General features: G+C 50.6%; 1 protein-coding gene across 1 annotated transcript; it reads left to right on the forward strand.

The window, feature by feature from the left end:
• Positions 1-5,680: 5,680 nt before the first annotated feature.
• Atf3 (activating transcription factor 3) lies at positions 5,681-19,036 on the forward strand. The gene is made up of 4 exons (XM_038349248.1): positions 5,681-5,897; positions 11,744-11,987; positions 16,404-16,511; positions 17,652-19,036. Exons 2-4 carry the CDS (start codon positions 11,748-11,750, stop codon positions 17,847-17,849), a joined length of 546 nt encoding a protein of 181 aa, XP_038205176.1. The 5' UTR covers positions 5,681-5,897; positions 11,744-11,747; the 3' UTR covers positions 17,850-19,036.
• The last annotated feature ends 2,840 nt before the right edge of the window (positions 19,037-21,876 follow it).

Below are 21,876 nucleotides of genomic sequence, written 5' to 3' on the forward strand. Positions count from 1 at the left end.
CTTCCAGGGTCCTTTTAGACCTGGTGTCACGTAGTTCAGGAAAGCAGTGCCTCCTGACTCCAGCACTGGCTCCAGGTACAGACTGGAAGTGGGGGTAGCCAGCCTGGTAGCCCTCCATGTCACGATGCTGGCTTAGCGGTACCAGCGCCACAGCTCAGCTTGAGCCACACTGAGAATTTTGCAAGAAGGCACAGGCAGAAGCAGCACCAGGTGGTTCTGCCCATCACCATTCTCTCATGCTGCAGCCTAGATTCCCCTTTCCATAATGGGTGGACGGAGTGTCAAGGGAGTCTTGAAAGTAGAGCCAGGAAGGGTTAAAGGGCATGCTCCATGGGAAAAGCACTTGCTGGTTTTTTCTTTGGATGATACCAAAAGAGGAAGGATGTCTGGGGTTCCTGGGGTCCTTCTCCCTTCTGGTCTATGTAGCACTTGAAGATAAATCAAGACCGTTTCCTAATTCCGTTCAAGTAACCCGAAGGAAGTGGTAGTTGGTGTCTTTTCCCATGAAAAAAGACTAAAGCTTGTCTACCATGTTAGCAAATGTTGGTAGCCCCTAAATACTACCCATAGAGTAACAACCAAGTAAGTCATACGATAGTCATGAGCTCCTACAGACTACTGGAACGAATCAGGACAGTGGTTCCTGTGGGGGGGGGGGGGGGACAGCTGACGTCCGTAGAGCCATGTGTAGACTCCTATACACTGGAGGTGACAGTCTACTTCTGAGACAGGGTGGCAATCCTGTTTATTCTATTAATTAAGTCTACATATATTTGTTCTATGAAACATCCATATGTGTGCTCTGTCTTACAATAAAAGGAACACATTTTTAAGAAAAAAATTAATGGTATTAAATGCTGTGTACTATTACTATCCAGTAATAAGCAAAGGAACAGGTCTGAAGGCTGTAAATATAAAACCACAACTATATCTTAAAATCATATGTATGTGGGGAAAAGCCAGAAAGATACGTTAAAATACTGATATTTGACTATTCCCCTAATTCTCACAATGGCAAAAGTATTACTGTAAGAAAAGCCTGCTTTCGTTTTTAGGGGCAGAATCTTGCTATGGAGCCCAGGCTGGTCTCCAACAGCTATGCATCCCAAGGTGGCCTCAAATGTTCTGCCTTCTCTCTCAGCCCCCACACGTGTTAGGATGACAAGTGTGCACTGCCATGTCCAGCTACAAACCTTTCAGTATGGTTTCTGAAACTATTTTTAGCCTACTTTCACATCTATTCTATCATCTGATTTTTATACCAATGCTTTAAAGGGGGTTAATATTAATCATTTTGTGGACTGGCAAGCTGAGGTGGTATTGTTTATGGCCTGCAGAGTTGCCCAGTTGCTGGGGGTCCACCTGTGGGCAGTCCTCAGACCAATTATGCCCTGCTAACACTGGAGCTTCTGTGACTTCATCTCAGGTTTCTAGGGTCCTAGGATTGGTTTCTTTTAAGTGGGAATAGCTGCTTCCTAGATTTGACCCTGTGGTCCAAAGCTCATATCTATATACAAGATGCCCTCAAAAGATGCAACACCTGCCTCCATGCTATGGTAAGTGCCCATCTAGAAATGTCCAAAGTGAAGCGGGCAAGAGAAGGCAGGCTGTCTGAGAAACAGGTCTAATAGCCATCTCAGCCCTCTTTCTAGAGAAGTGGGACTACAAAATGGGTCAGTCTTTGCTCCATGCAACAGCTCTCCCCAGAGCTGGTTTGACCCTCAGAAGTCTGCGTGGCAGTTGGGTGACTTTGGGGAGGAGATTCTCCATTCAGGACCCTCCTGGTCCAGCCTAGGGACCTCCGTAACAAAAACATGGAAACCCCAAAGAGGGCCTCCCTTTCTCAAGAGCAAAAAGGCAGAACTTGAAAGGGCACTGGAGTCCCCAGCCCGGGCCAGCCCAGGGTGACCCAGCCCAGGGTGCTTTGCCACCATCCACCATCATCTGGCATCTGATTAGTTGTGGGGATAAGGGACGGGGTGGGGGAGATAACGCTTACTCCTGCTGTTTTGGGGGGAAGGGAGATATCATCCAAGCCCCCCTTTCATGATTATCATCCTGGGTGTTGCCAGCTATCATCCTCAGCTTCTCACTGATGAAGGGGACAGAGGGTACCGCAGAAAGCCTTCCTGACCCACAGTTAAAGACTCTGATTGTATGCCTCATTCTCAGTGGGTCTTTTTTATTCAGTGAGGGGACACTTAAACCTGGAGACGAAATGTGTGGGACGACCCAGGGGGACATGGCTGCTAAGTGCAGCATCCACAATCCAACCAGGGCCTCCCACACTTCAGCACCCACTGTGAGCTGCCTCTTTTCATGAGGATGAACTTTTAGAGACTTAAATTAGTAGTTCCCACATTCAACTTGGCCAAGAGCATGGGCTTGGAAAACGATCTACCCCTCTCCTTTCCAAGGTGAAGAGTTGGGGTCAAGACCTGCGCACAGACAGGCCAGCCGTCAACTCAAGTTGTCTCAGACGCATTAACTTCTTTCTAGAGTTCTCTGAGCAAACACAGCCAGCCTCGGAGTCTGAAGTACATAGTTATGGAGGCAGAGGAATGTGGAAAGGGATCGCCCACTGAACTGCAAAAACCTTTAAATATCTCTGAACTTTTCCTTTTCTGCTTTTGGCTCCTTGCAATGTTTTTGTGTTTAGTTTTGGTTGCCAAGAGGGGACTGTTTTTAGCTGCCTGGCTCCTTCCCCTCCCCTTTTAATTTTCCCTCTTCCTTTGGTACGTGCTCCAGCACGAAATCTCCAATTCTTATCTCGCTCAGCAAAACAGACCGGAGTTGATTTGCATACGGGCTCCCCGGGCGGTTTTCTGGTCCACAACATTCAAGTTTCCGGGTAGCCCTCTTTGACTGAGAATTAACCCCTGAAACCAGGGTTTACTGCTCCGACCGGAGAAGCATTCCTTTGCCCTTGTGTCGGAAAGCGATTTGGGTGCCAGAGCTTTTCTTGCCCCTCTGCGTGGTGCTACCTGTGCTTAGGGGAGAGTGCGCGCGCTAGACACTAGTGGCCTTAAGTCAGGGTAAACTGAGGCGCGAGGGCGCTCAGATATTGACGACTTACTTTGACCCAGATCTTTCCGTTTTTCTCAGACGCTTACGATTCTCCTGGGAGCCTACAGGACCGAGACAGGCAGAAAGTGGCTTTTGTTTGCCCAGGATAGGAGTTTCATTCAAGTTGTGGGTCGGGGGCGGACTTCTCCCTGGAGATTCTGATAGCTTTTAGAGTTTCAGTTGGAGGGGGAGGCGGAGGATGGTAAACAATTGAGAGAGTTTCTATCCAGGTGCGACTTGGAGATGGAAAGCTAATGATTAGAATAGAAGAAAGACGGCGGTGGGGGTGGGGGCCCCACGGTAATGACAAGGTGCCCTCGACGTTCTGCGCTCTTCTGTCCATGACACCGCCACAGTTCCTAGGGCGCTGGTCTTGCTGTTTGGGTTCTTAAGACCCTCAGACAGGACCGACCTCTGCAGATCTGGCTCGGGTATTAATGGCACCGCAGTTTAATCTGTAAAACAGTTAAAGATTTCTGTAGGGGTTCACAGCGGCTGAGGGGGGAGCTTCATGTGTTCCCCCCCCTAACTCCTTGTCTCACTGTACAGTGGTGGTGTTTATTCCAGAGCAGCCTTACGAAGATGGGACAGATAAGTGGAGATCCCAAATGACTTTCATTTCTAGGCACCTGGCATTCTTCGGTGTTGTGCAGACACGCCCGGGGTTTACCTGCCTGCAGGTCGGCAGAAGGGCGGGCCGTGGTGTGGAGTAGAGCGTGGGCGTGGGCGATGGAGGGTGTGGCCCCGAGAGCCGTTACCAAGGCAAAAACCAAAGCAAAACACCCGCCTGGCGCTTCCCGCGACGCTACTGCAATCGCGTCAGATCCTGGCAGGATCTACGAGGATCCCCGGGATGGAACCACCTCAGGCTTCCCCGGCTGGCGGGGGCGGAGAGACTTCAGGGGCCTCCCTGGAGGGCAGGGGCCTGTGAAGGGCGAGGCTCTGGCTTGGACTGGGAGAACCCGTGTACATAGAACTTGATTGTGCCCCAAGTGTCTGTCTCAAGGGACATCAGTTCCTTAAGGTGTAATGCCGATGTGTGTGTGTGTGTGTGTGTGTGTGTGTGTGTGTGTGAGAGAGAGAGAGAGAGAGAGAGAGAGAGAGAGAGAGAGAGAGAGAGAGAGAGAGAGAGAGAGAGAGAGACCTTCCCTTAACAGTTTAGGTGGCAGGTGCTACGGGGCAGCGGAATCGGGATAATTTCGCTTCTTACCCCAAACTACCGCTCTGTGACTTTCTGCTCGCCTTCCTCTCTAAGACAGGTGTTAGCAGGTGCCTCTGTCTTTACATTCCGGCGCCCTGCCCCACTTGTGCGCCCGAAGGCTTCCCGGGCAGGTGTGCGAGTCCCGGGCCGCTTTCGTGCGCACTTTTAGCCCTTGATGAGCTATGAAGACCCTCCCGGGGTCTTGCGCTCAGTCGAGACCGTTGAAACTACTGGACCAGGAAACTGTTTTCAAGGTTCAAAACCAGTTCTGCTGAGGCCTCGGCTTGAACCCTACGTCCAGTCTTTCCCGCCACCAGATTTGAGGAAGGATGGCCCCACGTTCCGATTTTAAGTGGTACGTGCTCAGTCTGGGCGGCCAGGCTCCAGCACAGCTGTCTGAGACAGACACTGGAAACCTGGAGACGGTTTTTCTCTAAATATTTCCTGACATCCAGGAGAACCCCCCCCCCCAACTCCGCCAAGACCAGAAGCGTCCTATTGCCTGGACTCCCTGAGCGGTCTTTTCTGCAGCCCTTCTTAGGCTTGCGCTGGGTGGCCTCCGATAGCTCCAGACTTTTCCTCTTTCTACATTCTTGCTTTCGCCGAGAATTCCTTGTTCATTTCAAATGTTTGTGGTTGTTATTAAAAACCTAAAACCAAACTGACAGCGTCTTATCACTAGCATCTCCAGTTCCTAGCGAGTCCGGAGGCCCCCGCGTGTGAGGGGGCCGCGGGCTTGGGAGAAAGAGGCCGGCCGAACGTCTGCGTTAACCCACGATCGCTATTGGGGCCCACGGCGGCGGAGGTCACACTGGCGGGTAGGCGGGTAACGGTTTGGATTCACCGGAGGGTAACTTTAGGCACCTCCTTCACGCGGGAGATTGTCACCGCTGCCTCTTCCCTACCCCCTCCTTGAGCAAAGCCGCTGGCCAGAGAAGGCGCTTTTTATTGAAGTTTTAGAAAAAATGACCACGCATTTTTGAGAAAGGTCGTGCCCGCTTCCCAGCCTCACCTAGTCTGGGCCACCGCCAGGTTCCGCCTCCCGAGCACCCCTCCCCCCTATTCCCCAACCTAGCGGAGGGAGAGATGCCAGGGCGGTGGAGTCATGCCGCTGGCTTGGGCACCATTGGCTCATGCCTGGAACACGCAGCGGCGAATACGCACACCTGGCGGTGCGCCCGGGCGACTCCGGGCCTGATATGGAGAGAGAGGGCGGGCATGTGTGTGTGTCCCGGGCGTGCAAGTCGCGCTGGACGCTCGGTGACCGCCCCTTCTCGCACTTGCATCACCAACTCCGCGGTCTCCACCCACCCTTAGCCCCGCCCTCGGCCTCTTCTACCCCTCCTCTGGCCGGCTCTCCCTGGAAGCTATTAATAGCATTACGTCAGCCTGGGATTGGTAACCTAGAGTTAAGCTAGCCTTGCCAGGACGAGGGCTATAAAAGGGGTGATGCAACGCGCTCCCAGCCACAGTCTCACTCAGCGAGGCTCGCTGGGTACGGTGCTTCCCCCGCGGAGCTTGCCGGCCAACCCGCGCTCCAGCAGAGTCCTTGGTGCTTGCCCGTCGGCCGGACTGACCGCCCGCCTCTGGCCGCTCTCTGGACCCTGGCCGCCTGGAACGGAGACTGGAGGTGAGAGCCGCCCTCCCCTTCTCATTTCCCCTCTGGTGACCAGTCCCGGGACCCCTGAGCCACCCGGGACTCGAGTTCTAGTCTCCCGCGCCACCCTCTCTCGGCTAAACTGCTCCTTGGCGCTGCCGCTCGGAGCTGGAGCAAAGTTTCTAGAAAAGTGAAAGAACAAACTTTCTCTTCTGAAGCGTGAAAGATGCCCAGGGACGGAGGAGATTGCGCGCTCTCAGCCAGCAGCTAGGAGATGTCGTCTGGGTGGGTGGTGGGTGCTGGTGCGCAGGGGTGACCCACGCTCTCTGGATCGCGGTCCACTCCGTCCCTCACTTGGTGTCCGGACTCCGGAGCCGGAGCGGGTCTCCTCTAAGTCCGCCGAGAGGCGCGGTGGCCGCGGCTGGTGGGAGCGCCGCTCCTAGAACCGAGCAAAATGAATGGGGAAGGAACGCTCGGTCCGAGGTCCCGGCTCAGCCGCTGGAGGTCGCCTTGGGCTCCCTGGAGCTGAGCTCTAGGCGGCAGGACAGCGTAGAGAGCTTGAGCGAAAGTGAGTTAGGATTAATTTAGGCGGCGAGCGCCGGTGTCGCGCTGTCCCAGGGCGGACTCCGGAGAGGTCTCGGCACCCGCTGAAGTCAAGCGGCGAGCGGCAGGGTTTGGGACGTCAGCACCAACCTCTCTTGCTGTTTTGACTCTCTGTGGCTCTGACTTTCTTTTAACCGGTTCTTGGATTTCTTTGCTTTATGTAATCGAAGAGAACCGCGGGGACCGGATCGAACGGTCGGAGGGACCAGGTAGTGGAACTACTTGATTTGACAAGTGTGTGTGTGTGTGTGTGTGTGTGTGTGTGTGTGTGTGTGTGTGTGTTGGGAGTTGTTTTGTATTCTTGAGACAGTCTCACCCTGTAATTCAGATCCTGGTGATCCTCCTGCCTCAACTTCCCAAGTGCTGAGATGACAGGCCACCTCTCTACCTGTGCTGGAGCCCTGTGCTGTGTAGCTTATTTTACATGGCCAGGTTTTGGCGGAAAGTTTTCAGTTTTTAGAGTGAAACAGACGAAATAAAAAGCGCCAGGAAGGGGTCTTGAGCGAGAGGGTGGCTCTCCACCCCGTGTCCCGAGACCGCGAAGGGAAGGGGCGTCACTCTCCATCCTGTCTCCTGTTGTTCTCCCCTTAGTGGGTTCTCTGCTCTGACCCCACTCTCATTTTCAACTCCCATTTTTAAATTTTCCTCCTAGCCACTTAATTTCCTTAATTTCATTCATGTAGATCGCAGGCTTCCTTATAAATCAAAGGAGTTGCCAAGCCCAATCACTTAAAAGTTATATTCTGCCCTTTACCTTGTTTGACTTTTTTGAGACAGGGTCCCCCTGTGTAACCCAAGCTTGCTTCAAATTCATGGCAATCCTCCCAAGTTCCCAAGTGCTGGGATTACAGGCATGTGTCACCAGGAGAGCACATGTTTTGCATGTAACATTTGTTGTGGGATAATATTTCCACATACAGGCGCTTGCCTTGGGGGCGGTGGTTGCGGTTGTTTCTGAGGTTTCAGAGGTTGCTGATGAGGAGGAGACGGTCCGTCCTACACCTGCAGCTATCCAAATCCCTTCTCTCCACACCGCTTTCTTCTGTGACCCCTTCCTATCTTTATTCTGTCCAAAGTCTCCTCACGATATGAGACTCTTGAGCCCTCAGCTGTTACCTGGCTGGCAGCTCTGCCTGTGATTTCTTCCTTGTGGTTGTACAGAAGGGTGGCTTCAGCAGCTTGGCTGGACTGGACCACCCTCCAGCTCTGTGAGTTTAGGCAAGCTGCTTTCCTTCCTGGACCCCAGTGTACTAAATGATAAAATAAGGATCTGATCTAGACCATTCTAAGGCTGGGTACTTTTAGCCAGAGTCTGTGATTCCTTAAGGAACTGGCTCCAGAGAAACCCAGCCAGGGAATGAGGGACATAGCCAGGACACCACAGAAACTTCAGGAGAAAAATGATTTCTTCTGTGGAAACTCACAGTCTCTGAAGAAAACAACAGTTACGGAGAAGTGCTGATGTCAGCAGTGGAGTGGAAGGCTCAGGACCGTGGAGCAGTTGTGACAGGCTGTCCTGAAATTCTAGAGGGTTCCAGTTCATTCCTGATGATCAGAACTAAAGCGAATTGATGGCCAAATCAGCTTCGCGAAGGGGGCGGGGAGGTGGAGGCAGAATGCTTGTGTGGGTGTCAGCCTCTTGTGTTTTCAAGTGTGTGTCTGATGAGTTCTTTCCGCAGCCCAGGGAGGGAACTGGCAACCTCAGTCACAATTTTCAGATAGGAACTGAAGATCAGAGAGCCTCTGGCTCCTGAGTGGGTGCCCAGCTAGTGAGAGCAGACACAGACCTGGAGACAGTCAGCTGCCCCTGAAGCCCAGCCTTGCACCTCCAGCCTGCAGCCTGCGAACGGGAGAAAGAACAGGATGTGGAGAGTCAGGGAAAGGTGGCTTACCTTCTCCCAACTACTGCAGGTTTGGCTGGCAGATGGCTCCGTGGAAGGAAGTGGGAATCAAAAGTGAAATTTTAAAGCCTTGGAGGCAAAAATTCTAGGAGTTAAATTTCCAGTTAATTAAGTTTCACTTTCTTGAAAATGATGAAATTGCCAACGGTATGACATGATTTCTGATTGTAAAGTCATGAAGCAGGATGTGAGTCCTGAAGCAAAAAGATTTATGATCAGTCTAGAGAGTAACCTCAGCTCACCCAAAGCCCCCAGACACTCCCTTCTCAGATGCGGGGTGCGTTAGAGGGGCTTCCACTCCTGAAAACTAGCTGAAGTTTTAGACTTTGTTTCCCTGGAGGGCACAGCCTGACTCTAGGCTGAATCTCTGGAGACAACTATACAAGACGACCAGATCTTTACAGATGAAGCCACTTGGTTATCAGAAAGGCTTTCTTATAGCTTTACAACTTGCTTGTGTCCCCAAGTAAGTAAGCCCACCCCCAGCTTTTCACAAAAACATTCCATACTATCGACATCCCTTGGTTTCTTCCTCTCTTTACTCTTAAGCCCCAAGGGTTCATTAAGGAACTCAACTGCTGTGGCTCAAACTAGTGACGGCCCATCTAGTGGTGTAAGGCCAGGCCAGCGGCAGCCCTGAATCCCACGCCTTAACTGGTTGTTTGTTTTGTTTTTGGGTAAAATTGGAAAGGGAGGGGAAATGAGGATGCTTGGGAGGATGTTGAGCCTCTGACTTCAGAAGCCAGAGAAACAGCCCCCAGTCACAAGATTCCAGGAATCCATGAAGAGTTCTCAGTTCTCAGGCCTGCTGCTTGGGAGAGAACTGTCTGCATTTCTTGACTTCTTCTGACTTGTGGAGGGCAGTATTTGCTGGTCTGGAATGTCTACCTCCACTCATGGACCTCAGACCTCTAGGGACAGGGACCCTCAGCAGGAGCTTTTAGCATCAAAGGTGAGCAGACCTTACCAAGTCTCCACTGGAGAGCAGCCAGCCCTCTGTGCGGAATCCTGAGAGACCCAGCGCAGCTTCTGGTGGCATATTTTCCAAAGCACCATCTTGTATTATTTCCTAAGCCCCTCAGACCACTCTTGGGGAAACAGGGCACTTGTTATCAGCCTACCTTTAGGTTGGAGAAAGAAACCACTGGGCGGTACAGTCACTATATACCTAAGTGGTCTTCAAATCTTGATTTTTTTTTTAAATCGTAGTTTGGGGATTTTATGGCTAAAGCAGCCCATTTACACTTACACCTGGATGTAGGCAGTAGCCAAGTCTGTACCTGATAGCCAGTAATTCCTTGAGCAGAGTTAAGGGGTTCCATAGAAACCATTGCTTACTCATCCCCCGACCCCCACCCACCCACCCACCCACCCACACTGTTTCTGTTCCTGCCTTCCCCTCTGCTTCCACTCCCCCACAAACTTTTGCTCTGTTTTTGTTTGTTGTTTTTGTTCAATGAAGTATAATATTTGGGTATGTAGAGAATAAATTAAGGCCATGAGTTCTGAAGTCATGCAAACCAAATCCCGGTGCCTGATACTATCCCATGTTAATGTGATATGTCTAAATCTCGGTTAACTCATGTATAAAATAGGACCAGGTTTGACAGCGCCGGGTTCTCACAAGGCTCAAAAGAGACAAGATATATAGTTATTTTTTCCTGTAATGTTAGAGGTTTGCCAAAAGGCTTCCTGCCCTCCGAGGCTTGGCTGGTGACCACTGTAGTGAACACAGCTGCTCTATCCCTGCTCCTGTTTCGGGAAGGGTGGGAGTCACAGCTGCGTGAATCCTAGCAGCAGACTAAGGGGTAATTTTCTAGATCTCACTGCCCTTGATTTTCCTTTGTTGCCCTTGTGGATTTGCTGGCCTATAGAACGATGAGGCCATTTGGTACGGCCACCTCGTCCCCACCACATTTATTCGGCATGGCCTCTGCGGAGCCTGGCTGTGGGGCGAAGCATTGGCGGTGGTTTGCTGGCTCCGGAGAGTTCTCAGCCAGTTTCCAGATGAAGACTGAGTCCCACAGAGCTGAATGGCCTGCTCCTTTGTGACCAGGTCCATCCCAGGTCCCCTCTGCCGCTACTCCAAGCCTCTCTCCTCGTACCTTAGAGCTAACAACACCCCCATAAAACCCAGTCTTCTCCCTCTTGCTTTGACTTGCCCTGAAATCCTTTGCTTTGCCAGCCTTCTCATTGAGAAGGGGCTCCTTGTTCCCAAAAGACCTGAGTTCCCGCCATTACCACCCCCTGCCAAGGACTGGGGTGAAGAAACACACCCAGCTTCCTGAGGGAGAAACTTCCAGCACAGAGTTGTGGAATTTAAGGCCCCCACCTCCCGCTTTTATCTCAGCTCCCTAGCAGATTCGCCTTGATTTCATGAGTCTTCCCAGTTTCTCTTGAAAAAGAGACTGAAAACGGGATTCCAGATGGCACTGGTTTTTGTTTTCTAATGTTTTTTCTCTTTGGGGGATTGATGTCACATTTGCATAATCTGCATACAAGACAAACTAATAGAAGAGCCTGAAAAGTCAGCCCTCTTAAACTTTTAGTCATCTTTGAGCCCCGTGTTTTAAGAATCTTTTACTCACAACGAGGACAGCATGTAAAAAAACAAAACAACTTTTTGATGGTCTGTTGGCTTTAGTTAGCATCGCTCACATGAGCATGGGTGTCTGGTTAGTTTGGGGAACAAGACAACTGAGCTGTGGCTACACTACTGAATAAAGTGGCCCCTTTCACCTGCAGGGGTTCACTGCTGTCGCTCCTAGGTTAGGGTTGGGACCTCAAGCTGCCCTCCCTAATCCATGCTGGGATGTTGATAGGCTCAGTCTTACAGGAGTCCTCTGCAGGCTGAGTGGAGCAGCCATGTCCTGTCCAGAATGCGGCATTCACAGCTCTCTCCCCATCTTCCTGCTTCTACATCCTTTTAGCCCCCTTGTTGTTCCCTGAGCTGTGAACATGGGTGGGTGTGTGTGTGCGTGCGCACTTGCGTGAGAGAAAGAGAGAGAGAGAGAGAGAGAGAGAGAGAGAGAGAGAGCACATCTGTTTAGAACAGCACTTTTGCCCAGTTATGACTCTGCAGTAACTGCTGCCTGCTGCCAAAAGAAGCTGACCGAGGTTGAGGACAGCACTGGTCCCTGGGTATAAGCATAAATACTTAAGAGGCAGTTTGACAGCGTGTCACGTAGCAAAACAGTGGTAAATATGTTCCTGTCTTTTCTGCAGCCACAGGCAAGAGATGGGCATGAAATGAAAATAAGCCAGAAGTCCAAGGGCTGATGGGACTTTGTTCTGGGGTGGGCTGTTCTTCAGCGTGGTTGGATACCATGCCCCAGGACCCCTGAAGTAGTTTGGGCTTAATTTTTTTTCTTTCAGCAAAATGATGCTTCAACATCCAGGTCAGGTCTCTGCCTCAGAAGTCAGTGCATCCGCCATTGTCCCCTGCCTCTCACCTCCCGGGTCGCTAGTATTTGAGGATTTTGCTAACCTGACACCCTTTGTCAAGGAAGAGCTGAGGTTCGCCATCCAGAATAAGCACCTCTGCCACCGGATGTCCTCTGCGCTGGAGTCTGTGACCATCAACAACAGACCCCTGGAGCTTGCGGTCACCAAAACTGAGGTGCGTCCTGCCAACTCATGCCCTTCCTTTCAGCACGTGTTTATCACATACACCCCACGTGTGAGCACATGCATAAGGCTAGAGCCAGGGGTAAAAATCAACAAAGGCATTGCCCCGGGGGAGCCGAAATTCTAATGTCTTGTAACATGAAGGGGCCAGGCCTGCTTATTTGTTTTTCTGTCCCGCCCAGTACCCCGCAACCGGCAAGCCCCAAAGAAATAACACAGAGATCTCTATAAGTTATAAAGCTGATTGGCCCATTAGCTCTAGCCTCTCACTGGCTAACTCTAACATCTTGATTAACCCATTTTTTCTGATCTATGTTAGCCATGTGGCTCAGTACCTTTTTTCAGTGGGGCAGATCACATCCTGCTGCTTCAGTGATCTGGGCAGGAGTGGGAGGAATCAACTTCCTCCTCCTCAGAATTCTCCTGTTCTCATTACATCATTTCTACTTCCTGTCTGGTTTTCCCACCTTTACCTCCTGCCTGGCCAATCAGCATTTATTTAAAACATGATTGACAGATTACAGACAATTCTCCTGCACCAATGTCTAAAGATAATGGAATAATGACTAGAATACAGGAGTGAGCAGATAGAGTGTGCACGTGTGTGTGTGTGTGTGTGTGTGTGTGTGTGTGTGTGTGTGTGTGTGTGATCCAGAACTATGAACTCAAGAGAGCAGTGAGTTTGAGGTCACTCTGAGACACATCAAGACGAGAGAGAGAGAGAGAGAGAGAGAGAGAGAGAGAGAATTGGTAAGCAAATAGCTGGAGAGGCATGCACAAAGGGATGACTCAGCAGTTAAGAGCACTTGCTGCTCCTGCATAGGACACGGGTTCAATTCCCAGGAACCACATACATGGTGGCTCACTGTTGTGTGTAACGCCAGTTTCAGGGGCTCCAATATCCTCTTCTGGCCTCTACAGGCAACTGCACAGCAATTATGTATGTCACACATACATAAATGCACATAAACACTAATACGTACAAAATAAAAAATAAATCCTTTTTAATAAAACAACTGAAGCGGGGGACAGAGAAGCAAGCGACTGCACAAATGTGAACACACATGCAGGCAAAGGCTCAAACACATACAATAAAACTATTTTTTTTCTTAATAAAAGAAAGGGCCCGGCGGCGGTGGTGCATGCCTTTAATCCCAGCACTCGGGAGGCAGAGGCAGGCGGATCTCTGAGTTCGAGGCCAGCCTGGTCTACAAGAGCTAGTTCCAGGACAGGCTCTAGAAACTACAGGGAAACCCTGTCTCGAAAAAACCAAAAAGGGGGGTTCAGAGAATAAGTAGAGGTGAAGTTGTCATTTTAAATGAGGACACCAGGGAAAGCGTCACTAGCCTTGGCCTTTGAGCTAGGACTTGAGGAGTGGGAGTCCTGTGGGAAGGGCACTCCCTAAAGGGCCCTCCCTGCATGCAGGTGAAGGTCCAGGCTAGGCCAGTGCTGAAATGGGATGGCTTCTGGATCTAATGTGGGTCAGGACTTGGGACTGTGGGAGGCCAGGCGGGGCGAGAATAGAAGCTGGAATAGAGAATGGAAGATATCCACCAGGAAGTGCAGATATGAGCTGGGAGCCCAGGGCCAGAGACACAGAACCGGGAATCATCAAACTATGGACGGCCCTTGAAGCTGTGACTTTAGTGAGGCCACTTTCTGTGTGGAGACTTCCTGGAGAAGTGGGGCATGATGGTGGCTTTCATCTCCTCCAGAACCCAGGGACCAGAAGGTTAGCCCTCCCCGCCCCTGGAAACACCACTCACAGACGGCATACCAGATGTTTGCCCTGGACTCACACCCACTCACACATGAATTGTTCTGTGTTGAGAAACCGTCCCATAAGACACCTGGGATAATAGACGTGGCTGTTGAACCGTGGTTGCTGGTAACTGTGCCGCGTCAAGAACGTCAGAGATGAACTCTGGTGACTTCGTTAGCCTTTCTCGGTTGGGAATATTTCAGGCTTACTTAATCTGTGGCCACAGCCCTGGGTCAAAGGGCAGAAACTGTCTCAAAAGCTGTGCGTTTCGAACGGAGGCTAAGGACAGGGGACATAGCTCAACCGTGACCATAAAACCTTGGGTTTGGGTTTGATCCCTCGTGCTGGGGGCAAAAGACTGGGTTTTCCTGCCAAGGACTGACATTTGTGCAGGGTCTGAAGGGAACCTGGCTCACAGCATCCAGTGAGGGAACAGGCATTATTTATGATGCTGTTACCATGGATGCCATTGGGGTTATTAACTGTGCTCCCAGCTAACTCAGAGGAGGTCAGAGAGGGCACCACAAACTAGCCACAGGTATCAAGTCTAGTCTTGGATAGTGCAGGTTAGAACCTGGGACATTCTGTGAGGTTTTTTTTTTTCTTCTTCTAATGATATAGTTTGAAATAACAACATACAGTCATAGGAAAAAATGGAGAAGGGAGGCAAGACAGACAGGCGGACGGACTGAGGAGGAGGGGTGATGAAGCAGGTGATGGATGCTCCCAGGCTACTCCAGACTCTAGGGGAAAGGACATATTATAAAATAGTCGGTTTTTTTCCAGTTCTGAATTACAGCAGTCAATTTAAATATCAGGATCTTACTTCAAAATCCAAATAATTTTTAAAGTAGTCTCAACTTTACCATATTTCCAGTAAAATTCTTTTCTATGGTTTTTTTTTTATTTTCATGATTCATTCTTGGTTTTAAATTTTTATTCATATTTCATGTGTGTGTGTTGTCTGCAAGAATGTATTGCACTGTGTACATGCCTGGTGCCCACGGAGGCCAGAAGAGGGTTTTGGGTCCCCTGGAACCAGAATTATTGTTGTGAGCCACCATGTAAGTGCTGAGAACCAAACCCAAATTCTCTGTGAGAGCAGCAAGTGCTCTTAACCACTGAGCTGTCTCTCTGCACACCCTCCAGTGCGTGCATGCGTGTGCGTGTACGTGTGTACGTGGATTTTATATTTACTGGGTCTGTGGCCCTGAGACATGAAAGATAGAAATTCCTCCTCCACTGTTCTCCCTTGAGCTTTGCCTCTCCAGGTTGCGAGATCTTCATCTCCATCCACAGTCAGTATCTTCTGATCCAAAAGAATAGGAAAAAGTCAGGAGTGGGGTCAGTCATGGCCTCCTGAAGCTGACAGGGTCTGACATTGACCAGCCCACCATGAAAGTTCATCCTTGCTGGACTTTGGCCTTAAGCAGAGTTCAGAGGTTGGATGTGGCCCTCGCTCATCAGTCCATAGACTTAGTTGGGTCTGGGTGAACATCCATGGAGGGACTGGACCATGCTCCCTAAGGATGGACAGGGTTCTGTTCTCTGAAAGCCCCAGTAGTGACTCAGAATGAGGCACAGGAAATCAGAATGATTTTCTGGATGAATCAACAGATGGTTTGGTGCTCTACCCCCACCCCCAGCTGTGGGCTTACCCATACCAGTAATGTCCTCGAGTCTTCTCCAGGAGCTCAGAGACTTCATGAGAAGGATGTGCCTTGATGCTCCTGGTACAGACGGTAATGTCGGTTATTTCCTGTCACTGTGACTGAATGACTGACAGATGTCATTTGGAGAAGTGTGTTGGGCTCACAGTTCAGGAGACAGACACAGTCCATCACACAGGGAAGACATGGCGGCTGGCGAAGTTCCATGCATAGTGGAGAGCGTGTGAACATTTCTGTGGCTCAAGCAGCAAAGCTCAGATAGAAGTGGAGTAGGACTCCAGCCCTCTCCTCCTCCTTGTGCCCTGACTCACCTCCGCCAGCCATGTCTCCCACCTCCCCCAGCTGTACCTCCCACCCTTGTAGCCATGACTCCCATCCCAAAAGTTCCACAAATTCCCTTATCAGCACTACAGGAGAATGGCCGGGGGATGATCTGGAGGTCATTTCTGGCCCCAGGGGAAAGGACACACTTATAATTAGTATCAAGTTATCAATTTAAAATTAAAATTTTTATTTCAAAATCCAAATGCCTTCATAAAGTAGGTTAGATTTTGCTCATTTCAAATGTAATTCTCTTTTAATGGATAGAGTTTTGATTTTAGATTTTGTTATTCTCAAGTGTGTGTGCACACGTGTGTGTAGGGAGTTCACACAGGAATCTAGGCCATGAGGCTGTAGAAATGGCTCAGTGGTGAAGAGCACTTGCTGCTCTTCCAGAGGACTGACGCTCCCAGCTCCCCATTCCCCACAGCCTCACTGGGGAAGTTCCATGCATGGTGGAGAACTTGTGCTCTCTTCTGGCCTCTGAAGACATCGTGAATGCACGCATGTGGTTGATGTACACACAGACAAACGTAGATATACATTCACATTAGTGATTAAAAACAAACAAAAAGTCCCACCCCATCCCCCCAAACAACCGCCTTGATATTTTGGCTTCACAGTGGCTTCCATGTGCGCTCTTTGGGTTCCGCAGGTGGCCCCTGAAGAAGACGAGCGGAAGAGGAGGCGGCGGGAAAGAAACAAGATTGCCGCTGCCAAGTGTCGCAACAAGAAGAAGGAGAAGACGGAGTGCCTGCAGAAAGTGAGTCCTGGCCGAGTGTCCCCGGCTCAGTGCCCACACCTGTCCTCCCCAGCCTTGTGTCATTGGTGGAGGGGAGCTGTAGGTGGTGCAGAAATGCCGGCTGTAGCCAGGGGAAGGAACAAAGCTGTTAGCATGATGGAGGGGACTTCGGATATATAGAGGGCTTAAAAACGTCAGTATGGGGGGCTAGCACCATGCAAGTCTGGCAACCGGGTTTGATACCCAGAACCCACTGCGGAAGGAGAGGACTGATTTCTGAAAGCTATCCTCTGATCTCCACAGGCCTGCTGTGGCACAAGCTGGTCCATATACCCCCAGCAGTTTCTAGACTTTCAGGTTAAAGAGACTTTATTCACCAGTTTTGCCAAATAAAACAGTAAAACCCTGCTCCAGCCACTGACTCTCAAGAAAAGCTTTTGTTACTCTCCAGCGTGCTCTGGTAATCTGGAAGCAGGATTTACACTGTGTTTTGGCCTGGGTCTGAACCCTGCTTCCCTTCTCTTTGCCTGTCCAGCACTTTTGAACACCCCAGCAGGCTGTCATCCCACTAGAAACACCGGGGGTACAGCACGGGTTCACAGGCAAGGCAGGCCCCAGAGCCTGGAAGTCTTTACAGTGGTCAGTTTGCTCCCCTGAGTGTGTGCAGGTCAGCTTCTGGCGGAGACAAGCCAACCTCAGTCGTCCTGGGATCTCTGCTTGTTGCTTTAGGGTCAGTGAAAACCTGGGAAGTTTTGTGTTTCTGAGTACACTTCTGTGGGTATGAGAGTCTTGGTGAGAGCAGAAATTCAGAGAAAATGCTGCACCACCAGTTTGTATTTCTCCCCAGCTTTCCAGATTCTTTGGGGACCAGATACTCTTGGCAGAGGACTGGAGCACAGCCCTCTCTAAGCCCTTGGTGCTAAGGCAGCTTCAGCAAGCATGGCAGCCTTGCTCCCTGGTATCCCTAAGCCTCTTCTGACATGCCCCCTAATTTCAGAGGCTCTCTAGGGTCCACACCAACACCCCCCACACCTAGTTCTGACTAGGATGATCCCCCCAGCAGGCCTCTTCCATCTTGATGAGCCCCATGGTTTCCAGGTGGTCCCCCTTCCCTCCCCAACCTCGGCTCCCTCCATAACACCTCTGTTGATTGTCCCTCAGGAGTCAGAGAAACTGGAGAGTGTCAACGCCGAGCTGAAGGCCCAGATTGAGGAGTTGAAAAATGAGAAACAGCACTTGATATACATGCTCAACCTGCATCGGCCCACGTGTATTGTCCGGGCTCAGAATGGGCGGACTCCAGAAGATGAGAGGAACCTCTTTATCCAGCAGATAAAAGAAGGGACATTGCAGAGCTAAACAGCAGTGTCTGGGGGCAACTGGGGAGTCCTTACCGAATCCTCCTTTTCCACCCCAAACCCTGAAGCCATTGGAAAACTGGCTTCCTATGCACTTCTAGAATCTCAGCAGCCGAGAGCCGTTGGGGGCAGGAGGGTCTGTGGTGACCACTGCGTTGCCCCACTCTGTCCCAGAGCGAACTGTGGCACAGGGCAAGAGCATCCCTTGGCTCACTAACTCCAGGCTTTAGGCCTTTCCATCCTGGCCATTCTCAGATGATCTAGCTTGGCCCCTGGCTGGGGTCCCGTACCAAGCAGGATGCCCACTAATGGGATTCATGCAGAAGTGTTTGCCTCAGTAGGTGGGGTGGGACCACGTGCTCCACTGTAGCTGACACCATCCCTCCTAGGGAATGTGGAACGAGAAGGCTCATTATCGAGGTTGTCCAATGGCCAGGGTGTGCTTCTAGAAAATAACGCTATTGCATCCCAGAAGGACTGCACAGGACATTCGTTTCAGAACCAGGTGTTGTGCTGTTTGGGCGTTTGTCTTGCACAACCTTGTCATGATTTTTCCGGGAGTTTCATCAGAACCGATTTCTGAGAGTTTGGGAGTCTGCCATCACGGACAGTATCCCATGTGAGCTCACTTGCCCCGGAGGAGTGAGATTGGCCCGATGGCCAGCTGTACCACTTTGTGCTGACGGAGGACGCCCCCTTTCCTTGTCCCCACTGCTGAGGAAGAACCTGGCCAGGACAGCAGGTCCTTGGCTGCCGACTGTTACGATGTCACAGAAAGAGGGCACGAAGAAAGTCCAGCTTCCAAGGGGTAGGACTCTCCTTCCCATTCAGTGACAGGACAGGCGTGAATTTGGGGCTAGAAGAGCCAGAGATCTCCATTTTCCTTTCACAGCCTGTGGAGAAGCCTGTTGGAAGCCAGGTGGAAGGCCTGGCTTCTGCGTGGTGGATGTCAATGGCACTGGTTTTGTTTTTGAGATGCAGCCCAGAGCGGTTCAGCCGGGAGGCCCCTCCCTCTGGCCACCAGGACTCTGGCTACTGTTAGAATTCTGACGTTTCTGTGAAATCCTCAGAGTGTTTAATCCTACTTAATAGTATCGTTACAACTTTTCTGTGAGAGAAAATATTACTTATTTATCCCAGTATTCCTAGCCTGTCAATATAATAAATATCAGAATAAGACATGATAAACGTAAGTGTTGTGCTGGTTTTACTAAGACTGTTGAAACAGCGAGTCTGCTGTGGGGTGCTTAGCATTGAACACTTGGGGACAACTTCTTTCATGGGGAGAACACAGGGCTTTTTTTTTAAGTCTGTGGGTGGTTTGTCTGCATGTACGTCTGTGCACCACATGCATGCAGTGCCTGAGAAGGCCAGAAGAGGGCATTGCAGAGAGCTGTGAGCCACCATGTGGGTGCTGGGAATGGAACCCAGGTCCTTTCCAAGACCACTGAATGCTGTTAACTGCTGAGCCATCTCTCCAGTTCAATTTATTTTTAAGTATGTGTATGCATGTATGTTTGTGAGGGGGTGTGCTCATGTGTGCAGTTGCCCAGAGAGACCTAGCCCGGGGGATGACTTCTCACCCTGTGCCTCAGGCTGTTGCTTGATGCTCAGTTTCTCATCAACAAACCCTGAAACAACGCTCCGTGTGTTCTGCACACCAACTGTCTGGCACTGAGATTGTTTTTGAGAGAGAGTCTCACTATTGTAGCCCTGGGTGGCCTGGAGCTTACTATGTAACCCTAGGTGGCCTGGTACTTACTTACTACCTAGCCCTAGGTGGCCTTGAACTCCCAGAGGGCTACCTCTGCCTCCAGAAAGCTAGGTTTAAAGGCCTGCTTCATCCTGCCTGGCTTATGATAGATATCTTTATGTAAAATTCAAATAGCTAAATATTTCAGTCCTCAGTTTCTCGAGCATACAAATACACCTAAAACATACACGTTTTCAGCTTGAGCCTTTTTACAGATTACGTTGTTTCTGAGGGGCTGGCACGTGGGTGCAACATAGCATGTGTGTGGGGGTCAGAGGACACGTGGTGGGAGTCAGATTCCTCCTTCTGCCATGCGGGGCCTGGGAACTGAACCCACCAGCTGAAGCCGTCTCTCTGGCCACAGTGCTCTGCAAATGAGTACCATAGACATGTTAGCATCCACATGTGCCACACAGCACACATGTACGTATTTCAAATATCAGGAAAGGATGGGACAATTTTTGACAAGCCGGATAAAGTTGTTTCAAGAAAGGTAATCCTAATTTTCTGGAATTTCTTGACCCAATGATTTTTCCCTCCCCCTCTCCCCCTTCCCTTCTCTCCTTTCCCCCCTCTCTTCCTCATTCCTCCTTCAATTTGCAGTGCTGGGGATTGAACTCAGGCCTTGCACGTGCTAATCAAGAACCCTATACCAAAGCCAGCACGGGAATCTAAGTCTCAATAGACTGAGGTTTACTTTCCACGGGCACATACAAAACAAGCTGGAAATCACAATTGGCCACTCCTCTACCATCCCTGGACTGTTCTTCAGACCCATGAATAAATTTTAAGAAAACTGCATTAATTGGTTTGTGGGGTAGGGTGAACCACAGCTTGTGTGGAGGTCTGGGAGTCGGTTCTTTCTTCCACCACGTAAGACCTGGAGAGCAACTCGGGTCGTCAAGCTCGGCGGCAAACGCTATTACCAGCTTAGCCGGCTAGCCGGCCCTATGTGCCTGCTTGTGTGAACTGTTCTGTAGTGCTTTCAGACTATCTCATGTTACAGGCATGGTTGTATTTCTGGTTGCTTCTAATCCGTAAAGAGCCATCTACCACGCTCGCGAACCTGTATCTTAATAGAGGGAGGAAAGAAGAAACAGTGCTGTCCTTATCTCTTGGTTGTGGGTAGACGTGCTGCCGTGAAATCTAGGCTGTGGATGACTGTGGATTAGAGAGGGAGCAAAGGGAGGCTTCCTGCAGGAAAACTAGTCTGAAAGTTTTCTGCTTTGATATTTAAAAAGAACGAGCTGCCTGGACACTTGCCATCAAGATTTTGGCTTTCCTGCTTCACTCTGAAGGAGCAGCCAGGCAAGGAGTCTGAGAGAACAGACTTAGATGGGGCCATAGGAATTGATGCCCGTGGGCCACCTCCTGTTCTTCAGATGTGGGAGCGTACAGTGAACCAAAATCACTTCTCCACCAGAAAGCAAAGAGTGGAAGAGAAGATGAGAGTGGGTTTCCCCTTATCTCCCTTAAAGGCACTTCCTCAGTGACAGATGACCCCTTTCCCCCCCACAGGGCCCGAACACCCGACAGCTCAGGGACTCCTGGCGCCTTTAGCACAGGGACTTGGGGAGACTCTCCATTTGGTCCCCAAAGGCATTGCTCCATTGCACATGTGGGGAAGTAGGGAGCTCCAAAGCTGCTCAGAGTCTCTCAGTTTACCTGAGATGGAAGGCTATGCTCTTAAAACCACAAACTAGAGTGCTAAGGGGGCAAGTGTCATGTGTATAAACGGAAAAACACAGACCTTACTACTTCACCTTCAAACGCTTTGTGCACATGCACGACGCTGTGCAGCCACCACTGACGGGCACCCGGATGGTTGTCATCCACAGGTCCCACCTCCAGCTGCTTCAGGCTTGCCTGTCCTGCGGCCTTTCGTGCCTGGCTTCATTCACTTGGCAAAGTGTCAAGGTCCACCCCTGTTGAAGCATAAATCAACATTCCATTCCTGTTCCCTGCTGAGTGTATTGTATGGAGAATCTGTATTGTGCTTGTTCAGCGATCAGTCAATACACAGGTGTGTGCGCCTCCACAGAGTGTTAGCTAGCCCTTGTCTGGGAGAAGAGTTCATCAAACCAACTGGGAGAGTCTGGAGTAAGGGCCCAGGTGACAGCAGTTTGCAAGTCCTGAGTCTGGCTGGCTATTTGTGGTGTGGCAATAGGCAGAGTCATGATGACAGATAAGCAGATTTCCAAAGCTCTGCCCAGCAGCAGGGCTGGGAGGATAGGGCTCTTGGGATTTAAGGACTTCTGTGTCCTAGCTCCCACCC

This window comes from Arvicola amphibius, chromosome 12 (genome assembly GCF_903992535.2).
Source record: "Arvicola amphibius chromosome 12, mArvAmp1.2, whole genome shotgun sequence".
In the NCBI taxonomy this organism is placed as follows: domain Eukaryota; kingdom Metazoa; phylum Chordata; class Mammalia; order Rodentia; family Cricetidae; genus Arvicola; species Arvicola amphibius.